The sequence below is a fragment of the Corythoichthys intestinalis genome, chromosome 2 (assembly GCF_030265065.1).
Source record: "Corythoichthys intestinalis isolate RoL2023-P3 chromosome 2, ASM3026506v1, whole genome shotgun sequence".
Lineage (NCBI taxonomy): Eukaryota > Metazoa > Chordata > Actinopteri > Syngnathiformes > Syngnathidae > Corythoichthys > Corythoichthys intestinalis.
This window is the reverse complement of record NC_080396.1, coordinates 63,927,512-63,944,886: the sequence shown is the minus strand read 5'-3', so window position 1 is coordinate 63,944,886 and position 17,375 is coordinate 63,927,512. Positions and strand designations below refer to the sequence as shown.

At 41.3% G+C, this 17,375-nt stretch overlaps 1 protein-coding gene across 3 annotated transcripts in view; it reads right to left on the bottom strand.

The window, feature by feature from the left end:
• Window positions 1-17,375, bottom strand: part of trim33 (tripartite motif containing 33) — an 88,420-nt gene that overhangs the window by 31,080 nt on the left and 39,965 nt on the right. For all 3 annotated transcript variants that reach the window (XM_057855591.1, XM_057855600.1, XM_057855609.1), the window contains exons 3-7: window positions 14,859-15,012; window positions 8,772-8,904; window positions 8,505-8,621; window positions 7,951-8,065; window positions 4,845-4,991 (exon numbers count right to left, since the gene is read on the bottom strand). In XM_057855591.1, the coding sequence (XP_057711574.1) occupies window positions 4,845-4,991; window positions 7,951-8,065; window positions 8,505-8,621; window positions 8,772-8,904; window positions 14,859-15,012 (666 nt within the window). The remainder of the gene's footprint in view (window positions 1-4,844; window positions 4,992-7,950; window positions 8,066-8,504; window positions 8,622-8,771; window positions 8,905-14,858; window positions 15,013-17,375) is intronic.

Below are 17,375 nucleotides of genomic sequence, written 5' to 3'. Positions count from 1 at the left end.
ATGCTGCCCGCGCAGAGGCACGATGCCCGCGCCCACAGTGCCGGGTGACTGATGATCTCCTTACCAAGGCCTATGATGTTGCGGCTCGGATTGGCCGCTTGGGTAATACATTTTCCCACCTTGCCCTGGCCCTTTCACAGTCATTGAGGGTTGCAGGTGTCAATGAAAGTTTACAGAACCTGAGCGATGCTTCCCTCCAGACATTTGCATTTATGTCCAGAGAACTTGGCAGACTCATGTCGACACTTACTGTGACCAGACGCCAAGTATGGTTGGCACAGTCTCCTCTGACTGAGTCATGTAGGGGTGCGCTTCGCACTCTACCTGTTGTTCCGGGTCAAGTGTTTGGCCCAGCAGCCCAACAAACCCTTGAGAGAGCTGTGGAAGCCAACAGGTCCCGGCAACAGTTTGTTGACCTGCAACGAGCTTCCAGGCCCCCCCACAGTCGTGCTCCTACCTATCACTCTGCAACCAGGGCTCCACCTGCGCCGAGAACTGCACGTCCAGTTTCTGCGGATGGACATTCCTCTCTACGGCCTGTTTTTCGGGAGCCGACAGGAAGACCTCCAAGAGCCGTCCGATTTCACAGACTTCAACACATTCGCCCCTCCAAGCACTCTACCGCTGGTAGGGGCAGGAACGGTAGAGTTTGACTACCATTGCCAGGGCCTCAGCCGTTTTACCAAACACCATCTCAGACGCTGGGTCGCCCTTGTTCCAGACCCATGGGTCATTTCAACTCTGTTCAGAGGTTACACTATTCAGTTCAAGCGTCGTCCCCCAAAGTTCAATGGGGTGAAGACAACAGTTGTGTCAGATCCAGGGAAACGTATGGCCCTCAGAAAAGAGATCGTAGAACTCTTACAGAAGGAAGCTATAGAGTTGGTTCCCAGTTCAAACCTGTTGAAAGGGTTTTATTCAATTTATTTTCTTGTTCAGAAGAAGGACGGCGGATTTCGCCCTATCCTCGACCTGAGATCACTAAATTGTTACCTCAAGCGTCTAAAATTTCACATGCTTCGCACGACGGACGTTCTCCAATCAATCACTCAAGGAGACTGGTTTACAAGTGTGGATTTAAAGGACGCCTATTTTCACGTGCCAGTGGTACCACACCACAGGCCTTTCCTTCGCTTTGCCTTCGAAGGAAAAGCATATAAATACAGAGTGCTGCCATTCGGCCTCTCTCTTGCTCCCCGGACATTTACAAGATGCATGGCTGCGGCTCTGGCCCCCCTGCAGAGCCGCGGCCTCAGAATTCTTCCTTACTTGGACGATTGGCTTGTGTGTTCACAGACTCGGGAACAAGCTCTCAGCCACACCACGCTGCTGTTGGACCATGTGAAGCAACTAGGTCTCAAGGTAAACCTTTCGAAAAGTCATTTGATTCCCAGCCAACATGTGATTTTCATCGGCATGAGCTTAAGCTCCTTAACTTTGACCGCCTCTCCGTCGCCACAAAGGGTGGACGACGTTCTCCGAGCGGTCACGCGTGTCAGACACAGTGCGAGTCTGTCATACGGGACCGTCCTCCAGTTGTTGGGGAAACTGACTGCACTATCAATTGTGGTGCCATTGGGGCTTTTGTTTTTGCGCCCGTTACAGATTTGGATGAACGGTTTGGGATTGGATCCCACCCGACATCAACGCAGACTTGTGACTCTCTCAGGGCGTTGTCATCGACTTCTAAGGCCCTGGATGGACAGGCAGTTCATATGCAAAGGGGTCACGTTAGGTTCTCTTCCCTCACGCCGAGAAGTGGTTGTAACGGATGCGTCGCTTTCAGGCTGGGGTGCAGTGTGGAACCACAGGACGATCAGGGGTGTTTGGTCCCCACTGGAGAGACTTTGTCACATAAATGTATTGGAGCTTCGTGCTGTTCGACTTGGTCTCAAGCATTTTCTCCCTGCGCTGAGTGGAAAGCATGTTCTGGTTCGGTCGGACAATACGTCCACTGTCTACAATATAAACCACCAAGGGGGGACCAGATCTCCTCTCTCACTGGTGGAGGCTCAAAAACTTCTCCTGTGGGCTTTTCCACACCTTCTGAGTCTCAGGGCAGTCCATCTTCCGGGGGTGCGGAACTGTGCAGCAGACTTACTCTCCAGGCAGAAACCACCGCCTGGGGAGTGGAGGTTGAACCCTGCTGTGGTTCAGGAGATATGGGGGAGGTTCGGTGTTGCAGAGGTGGACCTCTTCGCTTCAGAAGCAACCACTCATTGTCAACTGTGGTTTTCCCTTGCGGAACCGAACAGTCCACTAGGTCAGGATGCCCTAGCACACTCATGGCCAGACTCTCTCCTGTATGCGTTTCCGCCTCTTCCTCTCTTAATGGTGACTCTGCACAGAATCAGCCAGAGCAATCACAGGGTGTTGTTGGTCGCTCCGTTCTGGCCAGGAAGAATGTGGTTTCCGTTGATTCTCAAACATCTCAATGGAGATCCTTGGCCTCTGCCCCAGAGAATGGACCTGTTGTCCCAGTTGGAGGGGAGCATCTGGCACCCCCACCCAGAGCGTCTTCACCTGTACCTGTGGCCTCTGAAGGGCCGGACTCTCTGTTAGAGTCCTGTACAGAGGCGGTTGTACAAACTGTACTTGATGCTCGTGCGACGTCCACGAGGGCGCTTTACAGTAACAGGCGGAGACTGTTCAATAAATGGTGTAAGGATCACGATGTGGATCCTGTGCGCTGCTCTGTGCCAATATTACTTAGCTATTTACAAGAACTTCTTGATAAGGGACTTTCTGTATCAACCTTAAAAGTGTACGTGGCTGCGATAGCCACCCACCATGTTTTGGTGGATGGCCGATCAGTGGGCTCTCATTCCCTGGTGTGTCGGTTTTTGAAGGGTGCCCTTCGTCGACGGCCTCCAAGATTACCACGCGTCCCCGCGTGGGACCTTCCATTAGTCCTGGAGGGTTTGTGTTCAACCCCTTTTGAGCCTTTGAATGGGGCTGACCTTAAGTGGGTCACAATAAAAACTGCGTTCCTCCTCGCAATTACTTCAGCGAAGCGAGTGAGTGAATTACATGCTTTATCGATTTCTCCGAACTGTTTAAGGTGGAATCCTGACTGTTCTGGGGTTACATTATGGCCCAATCCGAGTTTTCTACCGAAGAGACTTTCAGCCTTTCACATTAACCAGCCAGTTCCCCTGGCTGTGTTTAACGATGTGAGTGAACCTGACGGGCATTTGCAAAGTTTGCTATGTCCTGTTCGTATGCTGAAGCAGTATATTAGTGTGACTGCAAGCACTCGTAAAACAGATGCTCTTTTTGTATGTTTTGGTGACAAAAATAAAGGCTGCACAGTCTCGAAGCAACGCTTGTCACATTGGGTTGTCGAAGCTATTCTTCAGGCCTATGAATCCAAAGGTCTTCAGCCTCCTAAAGTCACGTGCCATTCCACAAGGAAGATGGCAACTTCCTGGGCGGCACTGAGAGGTGTTCGTCTGAATGACATCTGTTCCGCTGCAACGTGGGCATCGTCTTGTACGTTTGCCCGCTTCTACAGAGTGAATGTGGCAGCTCCTCACCCGGTAGCTTCAGTAGTGCTGTCGGCTTCCTCTCACCGAGACTGATCCTCGGTATGTGTGGTGTCTTCGTGACATTGTTGGTATAAAGTCATCCAGGTGCTAAGCACCGCCCTCTGGCGGTCAGAAGGAATGAAATAGAACGAGAGTTACTTCTGTAACTAAGGTTCTATGAATTCCGGATGACCGCCAGAGCTGCCTGTCACTCAGACTCCCTGCGAGTACATTCCGAAAAGGAACTAGTGCTGGGTGAGCGGGGCTCTTATCGACCTCTGACGTCACCCAGGTCACGTCCAATGGCGTGACTTTGTTGGTATTTATTCTCGACCTTTGTGCTGCGCACACGTAGATATCCAGGTGCTAAGCACCGCCCTCTGGCGGTCATCCGGAATTCATAGAACCTTAGTTACAGAAGTAACTCTCGTTTCCCAGAAACTATTATGATGAATTATAGTATAAATTTTCCCCATTGCAAGCATAAAATTACAACATATGAATTAACCATTACAGAAACACTTGAAAGACATGAAAAATGAGCAATTCAATAATCCTTTTACCATAAATATTAAATCGTATCTGTATCGGCAATACTGGCCGTGTAGTCACCTTGGGCCAGATCAATTCCAAAATATGCTATCACACGCCATTATTTTCCAAACCATCTGTGTCTATATGTGAGAGTCCGGCCTCCTGCAGAGCGCTACTTAACTTATAGAGAGAGAGAAAGAACAATACGACGTAAAGGAATGTTGATAACTTGCAATATACTGTGCAGTGAAAAACTGCACAATATATGGTTGCTCTTTATATATTGGGCAATAAATCGTAGCTCTACTTCCTCCCTGCTGATCGTCAGAGGGCAATGCTGAAAGCACTAAATGATCCTCTCACGCATGCGCATTGATTATTCTGCCCTTTCAGCACCGTCCTCTGGCTGTAATACAGGATTCATAGAACCGTAGTTACATTTGTAACTTTCGTTGTTTTTATATTTTGACAACATTGAAATATCGTAATTATCACATAAGACCTAACAGCGTAGGCACCAGCAACTTAAGATGCTGGTACAGCCTATATATGGAAAAATATTGTTTTCTTTAAAACATTAGTGTGTGCTTCTAGTTCAGAATGGCTTACAGTCAAGAGAATACGGGGTTTTACCTTTGCAAGGCCATCCCCAGTGTGCAACTTTGCATGCCTAATCTTCCACCTATGACCCTTTAACCTATAACTTTGTAATACGAACTACTGCGCCCCTGATAAAATAAATTAGTTTTGAGCCCTGCATTTTAACAAAGCTGAACAACATACCGGCCTCTTGCTATAAAGCAGCGCTGTGCTTCTGCCAGTTGAAATGGCCCACTGGCAAAAGTTCAATACATGTTGGATCTGCTGGGCAAGCTGGGTTGTATCCTTATGCTGGGCCATCAACCTTGCAGTGCGATCTTTGGTCACAGTCTAGACAGAAGTGTGACAATTTTAAAATCGAATTACAGTTAAAGAACTCTAAAATGTTCACAGAGAGGAGGATTCCAGCAGCAGTACAGCTCCCCATTTTTGATGAATAAATAATCAAAGCACATAGAAAGTCCAACCACATCTAACCTTAAAATTACGATGGCCGAGAAATATCAGGCGAAATGCAAAGTCCAAACAGGCCAAGAAGTGTCAGGCTAAATGCAAAGTTCAAACAATTTGCAAAAGGAAAAAAAGCACGAATGCAAATTTCCAAAAGAACAAACGCCAATTGCAAACAATTTGCAAAAGAAAAAAAAGCTTGAATGCAAATTGCCAAAACACAAATGCCAAATACAAACAATTTGCAAAAGAAAAAAAAAGCACGAATGCAAATTGGCCAAAGCACGATTGCAAATAGACAAAGCACAAATGCAAATAGCCAAGACATGAACCCCAATTGCCTACATACAACATGAATGCAAATGGCTTGCTACACAACTGCAAAACGACACAGCACGAATGCAAAAGGATGACCCGGAAGTAGACTAAATGCCACAGAAGTAGACATAAGGACTACAACTCCTGCACTTCTGCTGCCACCGTAAAGATTAGGGGTTTGACAATATATTAAAATGGTGATATATCGTGATACTTTGTATCCCAAGAGGTTATCGATATTCTCCCATCAAGAATCGATTGCTACCAAAGGCTATGTCTACACTAGGACGAATAATTTTCTCCAGGGTATTTTGCCCGCTATTTTTATACCTGTCCACACTTATGTTTAAGGTGCGTTTAAGGGCCCCTCGCTTCTGCAAGGCACGCCTGCATTTGCACAAACTACGCATGCATAGAAATGAGCAGCCTCATATGTCCCGCCCGGTTACCTCTGAACCGGAAACTCATTACTCGCCGGGGGGAAATTTTGAAATTACTACACCTTCTAGACTGTCATTATTTTGTGATCATTGTTTTTTTCGTGAACACAATCAAATGCATCACGCAGGTGCGAGAGTGAATGGTGAGCACACTCTGCTTTTACGAGAAGTCGCCGAGTTGTGATTGAAATAAATCTTTAGAAAACAACGAAAGCCTGACATCGTTACTTGGGATGTTACAATCGATGCTCAGTTGCGCTCTCACCATTTGGAAAATGACAAATAGTGTGGTGTGGCACTGTGTATATTTCCTGGAAGCCGCAACCAGGAGTGCTTGTGCATAACAGTGGCGATCCTGGAAGTGATGACAATTTTGACAGGCAGAAATGTCATGAAAAGAACTGATCACGCGCCTCTTTGACTGGGGGTACCACGTTGGTCACTTTTCAGGGTTTGATTTTCTTCTACGCATTTTTATATACTCATGTTCGGTCGGCATTGAGTTGGGAGGGGCCAGACCCGCAGCTGGCTGATAAGAGACAATGCTGGAGACGAGCTCTGTAAAAAAACGCTCATCTCTGCGCCATCCGCGATGGAAGGACCACAAATGGGCAGTGAATTGAAGCATATTATTGCGATGTAGTCTGAAGGTTTAAAAAAAATGTGTGGAAAAGAGGAGCAGCAATGCCACGTCGTGTTTGTCTGCCTCCATTGTTTACGATGCCTTCATGCCGCACTAAAAATGGTGACGGCATGACTTCATTTCCTTAGTATCCGATTGTTGTACGGAGACAGCAGTCCATATTAAGCGGCGGGTACATTATCAGTCTAACAACTAATCCGGATAATAGGCATACTAGTGTAGCCGACATGCCGTATAGTCCAACTAATTACACGTTTAAGGCCAATATCTGTCCTAGTATAGAAGTAGCCTTAATTAGCTCATTGGCTGCAACTGACGGCTCTAGAAGTCTAGTTAATTTTGACAGTCAAAATGGATTAGACGTCTAGCGCCGTCAACGACACTAAAACATGACAACGTCACTGTTTTGGGGGCATGTTCCTGTTCCTTTTGAGTCCGTTCCTATTTGGGGACGTTCCCAGGTCATTTCCTGTTCAAAAACCCAAAATCAACAGTGAGCTAACCATAAATGCCCCAAAATCAAAGGAAGTGACCCAGAAATGCCCCCAAAAGAAACAGGAGGTGATGGAAAATCAACAGAAAATGACCTGAAATGCCCCCAAATTAACTCATCGGCTGCCACTGACGGCCATTGATATCCGACCCGTTTGAACTGGGAGGGATGGCAGTGAATGAACGAAAGTTCATTCGCTGCCACCCTCCCAGTTCAAATTGATTGGATATATACTAGTGATAAACTTATTTCGATTCACAGCTGTTGTTATTAGTTGTATTGTAGAGCAGTGGTCTCCAACCCGGTCCTCAAAGGCCTGCTGTGGGTCTTGGTTTTTGTTCCTGCCGGTCCAGCACAGATAGTTGAACCAATGAGGTTTCTGCTAAAACAAGCAGCACCTGACTGCAATCGACTGGTGAAAAAGTGTTGTCATTTTTCTGGTTGGAATGAAATCCGGCACCCACAGCGGGCCTTTGAGGACCGGGTTGGAGACCACTGTTGTAGAATATCGTAGAATGATTTCCATACCCATCTATCGATAATTATTATATCGCCATGTGGTGAGATAATAGTTATCGTTAGCCTTAGCCTTGTATCGCAAATCATATCCCATCGTGAGCTACTTAGAGGTTCCCACCCCTAGTACAGATGGTCATAAAGCAATATATACAAAAATGTGATTTTTTGGGACAATTTGCAGTCTTGCTTTGGCAATTGAGGATCATGTTGTGGCGGTTGGCATTCGTGCTTTTTTTTCTTTTGCAAAGCGTTTGCAATTGCTGTTTGTGTCTTGGCAATTTGCATTCATGCTTTTTTCTTTTTGCATTTCGCCTGACAGTTCTCGGCCACCGTATGAAATGCATACAAGCCAAGAAATATCTGAAATATATCAAAGATCGTTTGAGGTAAAAAAAAAGATTTTAACCAATAAATTCGTTATCTTACCTCCAGTTGTTGTAGTAATGACTTCCCCTTTTTGTTTATCTCATTTATGAGAGTAAAAACTGCAATCTTTATCTCGTGTTCAATCTTCTTATGTGTTTCATCAAGCTCTTTTAACCTGGATTTAAAACCAAATATTAGACCCTTGGTAAAACAGTAATACTAATAGTCACAAATATATATATATATCTCAATAGTTTTTAAGCAATGACTTCAAGCCACGTGTGGATGGCACACACATATGTGTTAATATCTGATACCATATTGTAGGGTCTCCCAGAGAAAACAGTTCTTATAAACAAAACTAATTACACAGCGGAGCAATGGCAACTATTTACATTGCCACCTATCGTTTTCCTAGTGGTGAGTTGATAACACGAACATTTTGATATCAAATCATTTTATTTTTTTTCATAGGCTTGCCCAATTAAAAATGTCCTACGTTTTATTACATTGCAAATAAGGATATTTTTTAGTTGCCCAGGGCAATCGGGAACGTGGTTAACTTGAAGGCCCCGTGTCTACATATTTCTTATTAGAACAGTACATTTACTCACCTATTTTGTACTTGAGACACCGAATAATGGACAAAGCTTTTCTTCTCATGTAGTTTGGTCATTGTGGCCTCAATGATACCTTTATGGTTCTGATAAGCTTCCTCTAAGAACTGATACCTGAAAAAATATATTTTCATGAACAACTTTGAGATCACCAAGATGAGTGACTGACTGGATGAGCAAACAACAAATTGAGCAACTGTGCAGGAATATTAATCATGCTTAACAAGAATGCCCTCCATTTTCAGACACAACTTAAATGACTACCTATGCTCCTTGTGTTCAAGCAGCTGGCAGTCCCGGCATGTCAAAGTGTCGCACGTCTCACAGAAAAGCTTGAGTGGTTCTTGCTTGTGGATGGGACAAAATACAGGCCTCTGTCCAGGTGTGCCCACAGACTCTGAAAAAGAAAAACAAAAAAAGACACCGGTGAAAGAAATTATAAAATGTGTGACCACATATAGGGGCGTGACAATATATCAAAAAGGTGATATATCGCGATACTTTGTAGCCCAAAAGGTTATCGATATGCTGCCACCAAGAATCAATATATCGTTTTTAAAAAGTGTGACTATTTAATCACTACCAAAATCCTCCATTAGAATAGTGTATTTGTTAGCCCACTGGCTGCCATTGATGGCACTAGACAGCCAATTTATTTTGACTGGATTGGATGTCTATCATCGTCAATGGCACTGAAAACAGAGCATTCACAAATAGTCTTTTATGTGCATTTACAGGTCACTTCCTGTTCTTTTTAGGGCATTTAGCGGTTACTTCCTGTTGATTTTGAGTCACTTTCTATTCATTTGGGGACATTCTTGAGTCACATCCTTTTCATTATCCCCAAAAAATAGGAAGTGACCTGTAAATGCCCCAAAATCAAGAACAAGTGAACTGTAAATGCCCTAAAAGGAAAAGGAAGTGACCGAAAATCAAGAGGAAATGACGTGAAGTGCCCCAAAATGAACTCACTGCCTGGCATTGGCTGCCATTGATGGCAATAGACGTCCAATCCGTTTGATGTGAGAGGGATGAACAGATGTTCATTCGCTGCAACGCTCCCAATTTAAATGGATTGGAGGTCTACTAGTGATAAACTTGTTCCAATTCACAGTTGAAGGATGAAAATAGCTTGTTTTTCTCTTTAATAGTGGTTTTGTAGAATATCCTAGAATGACTTCCTAAGTCATGTATCAATAATTGTTGCATCGCCGTATAGTAAGATCATCGTTATCGTGAGCATTCTAATGTCCCTTAATGTCAGTGTTGTTAATCTTACTTCAAAAAAAGTATTTAGTTACAAATTACTTCTCCCAAAAAGTAATTGAATTAGTTAGTCAGTTACCTCATTGGGAGAGTAATTAGGTACTCAGCAAAGTAACTGACGCTATTTTTCCATGTTCTACACATTATACATTCTATAACATCTTTCACATTAAATATGTTTACGTTAACTGATTGAAATGAACTGATTTTTTTCATTCATTTTTTTAAAAAAATGTCACCTATATAAGATTGTGATGATTTACAAACTTTAAAATGCTTTGAGAAAAAAAGCCTTTTTGTTTTTCTAGTTGTACTGCACCCGCACCAAACCATGATCTCCGTCCCGAGGTATGTACTGAACCGTGAGCTGTGTGTATCGTAACATCCCTAATAAATCTATAGATATATTTTTCAATATTCAGGTAAGGCTCTGAATCGCATGTCTATCCTGTCTTTGCTCTGGTTTTGATTAAAACACATCAAACAAGGTTCATGAATACGTCAATCAAGAAAAGTATAGGGAAAGTGACTATTTTTGATAAGAAAAAAAATATTATATTGTAGTGTCTCCAAAGACAATACCAACTTGGTAATGATAATGCACACTCAGCAGGAAAACAGTACAATATTTTCAATTACCGTATTGGCCTGAATATAAGACGGCCCTGATTATAAGACGACCCCCTCTTTTTCAAGACTCAAGTTTGAAAAAAGACTTTTTGAACACCAAATTAATTTTTATACAGAAAATAATTACAGTACATCTGAAACAAATTATAACAATATATTTGAGAGAAAAAGCAAGTTATTTTTGCCTCATTCAAATCTTAATATCTGAACAATTAAATCTGTAAACTAAAGTGCAATCACATTTGTAAATGCATGGCTTCTGGTTTTTGAAATGTAAATAAACCAATCTATTGTAATAAACAACAAAAAAATAAACAACAAAATTGCAATAACTGCATTAACCATAAAAGTGAAGTTTAACTGTAACTGTAGTCTTGAAACAAATCTGAATAAGGAAAAACATTGCAATAAAATAATGCAAACTGGTTAAACTAATAGCTGAGATCTGTCATGACAGAACATCGCTTCAATGATATCTGGCGCCATCTAGCGTCGTGAATGGGTATAATGTCTAGACCGCGAATATAAGACTACCCCCCTCTTTTTCAATCTTATTTCAATGCAAAAAAACACCGTCTTATATTCGGTCCAATACGGTAATTGTAACCACCTGGATGCCACAAACTGTAAGTACAAAAAAGTAAACAAATAAATATAAAAAAGTTGCCCGAGAGTTTATGATGAATTTCGCTACACTAAATGGTAATGCTAACAAGAACCCGAATGTTACGCTCCAAGCCACCTAGCCAATCATCATCACCACCGCCTTTCCTCCTCCCCCTTCCACTCTGCTCTCCATTTTCATGTACCAAATTGTAACGCAATTGTAATGTTAATTGTAAAAAATCCAAAATTTAAACATTAAGTCAACATATTTTAGTTTTAATGGAAAACTTGCAAGAACTTCAGTTACGCAGAACTTGATTACAAAACAGTATAAAGGTAAACAGTTGGATTTGAACCTGGCTTATATGACAGCGCATCTTGAAGAGAGCTATACAATCTGGCTGACTAAGCCAACATTTCAAGTTGACCTTTTTCAAGTTCTGCTTTCTCAGAAATTGTTTTACGCCAAAGCCTGATAATTCTTTTTAGCTCAACTCATTTAATCAAGTTACCGCTGTAACTTTTTTTATTTAGAATATTCCTGACAAAAACGTGAACATTTAAGTTGTGCTTAATTAAAATCTTAGCACATCTTGAAGGTTTTGTTTTCTACAGTGTGCTTTTACACACTTAGGAATGTGGAAAAAGATTTATGACTTTATTGCTTTGACGTTCAATGACCGGTGCATACATAAATGTCACAATATTGCAAAATGTCATATAACTGGCCACTTCAAAGGATTTTATGGCTAACCAGAAAATGCCTAATGACCGTAAATAAGCATGAAAGGAAGTAGGAACAGTAATGCGCTATTTACAAAATGTTTATACCAATACAAAGGGTATTATTCTTGAAAGGAAATTGACCTATAATAAAATAGGAACGGAAATGAGTTTATGACTGTGGGAATGTTTTTTTTTTTTTTTTTTTTTTAAGTGTTTTCCGCGAGGGGGTGAGAGGATGTCCGGAGTGACTTTTTGACCTTGCTTATTTCTGGTCTCTTTTCAAAGTGTGTTTCTCCCCCCAGGGGAAGAGAGGAAATGAATATATGATTTTACAACAGTGGCAATGTTCTTTCTAATAGTGTTTCCTTGGGTAAAGAGGATGTCAGGATTGCTGTGTGACCATTGTTTTCGACGCGGAAGTTTTAAAAATATCAACGGGCCCCATCCCTTCCCCTTGCGAATTGTGGGTCATTGTTTGGGAACCGGAAGCAGATGTTTTCCTCCTGGAGTAAATGACTATTTATGATTTCACCACCATGGGTGTAACGTTACCATGGGGATGTGTTGTTTTCAGGTTTCTCATAGAAAGTTATCCTATTGTTTTTCAATGCGGATGTTTATTATTCCTTTATTCATTCATCTTCCGACCCGCCAAATACTTTCTTTAAAGAGGGGTTCACTCATTTTCCAATATTTTGAACTGTTTCATGCATAAGATTCCGAGTGTGCCCTGGTCGAAGTGCATTACCGCAGTAGTCTTTTATTTGATTGCAATCAAATCGTTAAATCCTTCGACAGATGATAGGATTTGAAATTGTGCACGGTGTGACGTCACACCATACACAATTATGCATGTGCCTGCCCTCTTCACCCCCCAACCCCCTAATTTCAGGATTGCTGAGCACAGAGAAAAGCAAGCTAAAGGTTGCCACTTCCTGGTTCTAAAATGCGCCGCATTAAGCATACAGAATATAAATACTGGATTAAAAAAAAAATCTATACATGTCAATTTGCTGTGGTTTATACCTTTATCGCACAACCATTTACAGTCTTTGTCACTTATTTTCCCAGCAAACTTAATTCTGCGGCATGTAAAAGGATCTAGTTATCTTGTAATTTTGTCATCTCAGATTACTGTGTATATCTGCATCAAAGATGAGCAAATGTGAAAAAATATACTTTTTAATAAAACAAAGGGTTGGCGTAAAGAATTTAGTTGCTTGCCTTACAGAAAACTGCTGTGCATACGTTCCACCCTTTTCCCGGTCACGTGATTTGCATTTCATAAAGGCGGCTTTTGTCCCCATATTAACCCCCTCCCATAATGCGGACATCCGCTGCAGATGTTCTTCATCAAAATATCAAAAAAACACACCACACCTGACCTTTAACCCCATCACCAATCATCGCCGTCCCTCTCTATCACCACTTTGTTACCCAACTGCCTTCAGCAAGGTCAAAGGTGAATGATGTTATTAACATTAATGATGTCATTAATGTTATTGATGTCATTAATGTTAATGAGGTCAATTAGAGATCAAAAGGGTAAGGATGTCATCAAGATTACTGATATTAAGGATGTCATTAAGGATAGAGATGTAATTAAGGATAATGACATCAATGAAATTCACATTCTTGAATGACAAAAAGTAGATGTTATTCTAGGCCGTGACTAATTTCTGCGGGAAGGTGGAGAGTTTATTCCTATTCGCGAGCTACAGTTCCAGCAAAACTGCTTTAAGATACATTGTCCGGCCCCCTCAAAAAAAGTCAAAACGCAATAAAAAAGGACATACTCTGAAAGGCGGTCCAATGAAATTTCAGAGTATGTCCTTATGTATGTCCATAATCACATGAATTTATGAATGAAGTCAAATAAAAGGAAATTTTCACATGTATAAAATAAATACTATACATTTGCTTTTGTGGTTAGTGGTATTATTTGGCAGTGAGATGACGCCATCCATACGTCAGTGTGCCCCTAGAGGACCTACGTACATACCAGTTAAGTTATATACCAGTTAATTTTTGATTAATCTCTTCATTACTTCAAGCACTTGCTCATTTGTTTTTATTTTGCATTTGATTACATTCGTTACATTTATCGTACTTACCATATAGTTTGAAATGGAAGGCCTAGATGCATTCAAACATTTGGGCACTAAGAAAGTCCAAAGCTTTTCATAACAGCATTGTTTTTGGCAGCCCTTTTAATTTTCATCTTAGTCTTTTGGACGATAATACTTATTAGTTGTTGTCGTATTTTATGCATTACAAAATGTGTCTTCATCTACATTTTATTGACAAAAACTCAAGACTAGTTTCATCTAGTTTTTAATGTTTTTTTTTTCTGTAAAATTCAAAAGTTTTAGTCCATAAATAAATAAAGGGTTCCAACAATTTCGAATGAACATTGACAGACAAGCACATATTGTAGCGTCTACAAGGACAACGCCAACTTGGTGATAATGTACACTTAGCAGGAAAACAGTACATTATTTTCAATTATTATACCCACATGGATGGCACGAACCGTATGTAAAATAAGTTGTCCGAGTTTAAGAGGACATTTGCATTAGCATTAGCCTAATGATAACGTGAATGCTACGCTAAGGCTTAGAATTACATTTGGTGTGTTGTTGAACTTGTTGATCACTCAGCACAGACCTTCAAAGCTTAAATAAAGCAACATTGAATATTATCTCTTTCCAAGATAAGAAAACAAATTTTACAGTGTGTGTTTCAAAACAAGCCAGCCTGGAGAGGACAGTGGTGAGTTAGGGGGCAGCACGTTACTCGTGCCACAACCAGACACTTTTACAAAGCAGGCTTACTACACATAAAAATGTTACAAATTGCGAACATATGACGAAAACTATGGCGCATGTTTGTCTCGTTCTCGGACGAAAACATGCATTCGTCTCATTATGTCTCCCAAGACACATTTTTAGCTTGTTATAGTCTCGTCATTGTCATGAAAAAAATTGTTCGTCAAAGAAATATTTTAAATATCATCGTTGACAAAAACAAGACTGTATAACAGTGTATAAAAAAGATAACACTGTCTTTGGCAATGTTACTTAGGTTTAAAAAATAAACAAACATGTTACCAGGCAATCTTACCAGAATCTGTGTCAGGATCTTCTCTGGTGCGAATCTTATGGTCTTTGGTTATTTTGACCCTCTGGTGGGCTTCTACACAGGTTTTACACAGCCATTCTCCACACTCCGTGCAAAAGCCTATGGTTCCAGCATTGTCTTCACAACTTGTGCACACCTTGAAAAAAGTCAGGTCAGATAAACAGCGTGAGAAAGCTGCATTCATACAGCAAATAATATATATAGTTTCCTCTACTGAAGAGACCTCAAAGCATTATGGGACCTATAAAATCTTTATTTATTTATTTATTTATTTTTATTTTATTTTTTATTTTTTTTGGAGTGGGGGGCTTGTTATATTTGTATTTATTTATTTTGCATATTAGTCTTAAGTTCTCAGGTGAATTTTTCCCCATAAAATGTTAGTATTAATGTCATTTAAGTAAAAATATTTTTCACATTTAAACAATTGTTTTGTGTATGGAATCGTGCATAAAGAACCGTGATACAAATCATATCGTGACTTTTTGTATCATTGCAGCCCTAGTGAATGCTTTTCAGCGGTAGGTTTTGTGAAATTGTTCCTCGATCGATTAATTTATACGCTAAAAAACAGACTTCAAGGAACAAGCAATGACTTAACAATGTAAGATATTCAATGGGTTTTTCTGCAGAGTTGTAAAGACAAATGCAACCTGTAAAAAAACAGTGAGCTGTCCCCTCTCAGCCCATTCGCCTTATACGGACTGTATATCCAAATGACATCTTAGTTTTGTCTAATAATTTGTCCTACTCGGCACTTCTTGGCTCCTGTAGTGGGCGATGTAAACAGTTGGTGAAAAAAAAACGGTCAAAGAGAGTTCCCCAGATATAGCTGGTCTTTAAAACAACAACTAACATTATTTAGTATGGGCACCAATTTGCTCCACATTCATACGTGTGTCATAATGGATCATTATGACACACTTAACAAAACATACCGTAATTGTCTCAATTTAGGATGTTTGGGGTTATGTGCGAAGAAAGACACTTATGATACAAGAGGGACTGGAAGTCTATTCAGGAATGAGTGAACATAACATGCAGCAATGTACAGTGGGGCAAATAAGTATTTAGTCAACCACTAATTGTGCAAGTTCCCCCACTTGAAAATATTAGAGAGGCCTGTAATTGTCAACATGGGTAAACCTCAACCATGAGAGACAATGTTGAAGAAAAAAAAAAAAAAACAGAAAATCACATTGTTTTTTAAAGAATTTATTTGCGAATCACAGTAAGTATTTGGTCAATACCAAAAATTCATCTCAATACTTTGTTATGTACCCTTTGTTGGCAATAACGGAGGCCAAAACATTTCTGTAACTCTTCACAAGCTTTTCACACACTGTTGCTGGTATTTTGGCCCATTCCTCCATGCAGATCTTTTCTATGGGGTTGAGATCTGGAGACTGGCTAGGCCACTCCAGGACCTTGAAATGCTTCTTACGAAGCCACTTTTTTGTTTCCCTGGCTGTGTGTTTGGGATCATTGTCATGCTGAAAGACCCAGCCACGTCTCATCTTCAATGCACTTGCTGATGGAAGGCGATTTTCACTCAAAATCTCTCGATACACGGCCCCATTCATTCTTTCCTTTACACAGATCAGTCGTCCTGGTCCCTTTGCAAAAAAACAGCCCCGAAGCATGATGTTTCCACCTCCATGCTTCACAGTGGGTATGGTGTTCTTCGGATGCAATTCAGTATTCTTTCTCCTCCAAACACGAAAACCTGTGTTTCTACCAAAAAGTTCAATTTTGGTTTTATCTGACCATAACACATTCTCCCAGCCCTCTTCTGGATCATCCAAATGCTCTCTAGCGAACCGCAGATGGGCCTGGACGTGTACTGGCTTCAGCAGGGGGACACGTCTGGTAGTGCAGGATTTGAGTCCCTGGCGGCGCATTGTGTTACTGTTAGTAGCCTTTGTTACTGTGGTCCTAGCTCTCTGTAGGTCATTCACTAGGCCCCCCCGTGTGGTTCTGGGATTTTTGCTCACCGTTCTTGTTATCATTTTGAAGCCACGGGGTGAGATCTTGCATGGAGCCCCAGATCGAGGGAGATTATCAGTGGTCTTCTATGTCTTCCATTTTCTAATAATTGCTCCCACAGTTGATTTCTTTACACCAAGTGTTTTACCTATTGCAGATTCAGTCTTCCCAGCCTCGTGCAGGTCTACAATTTTGTCCCTGGTGTCCTTCGACAGCTCTTTGTTCTTAGCCATAGTGGAGTTTGGAGTGTGACTGACTGAGATTGTAGACAGGTGTCTTTTATACCAATAATGAGTTAAAACAGGTGCCATTAATACAGGTAACGAGTGGAGCCTCGGTAGAAGAAGTTAGACCTCTTTGACAGCCAGAAATCATGCTTGTTTGTAGGTGACCAAATACTTATTTTCCACTCTAATTTTGAAATAAATTCTTTAAAAATCAAACAATGTGATTTTCTGGGGTTTTTTCCCCACATCCTGTCTCTCGTGGTTGAGGTTTACCCGTGTTGACAAT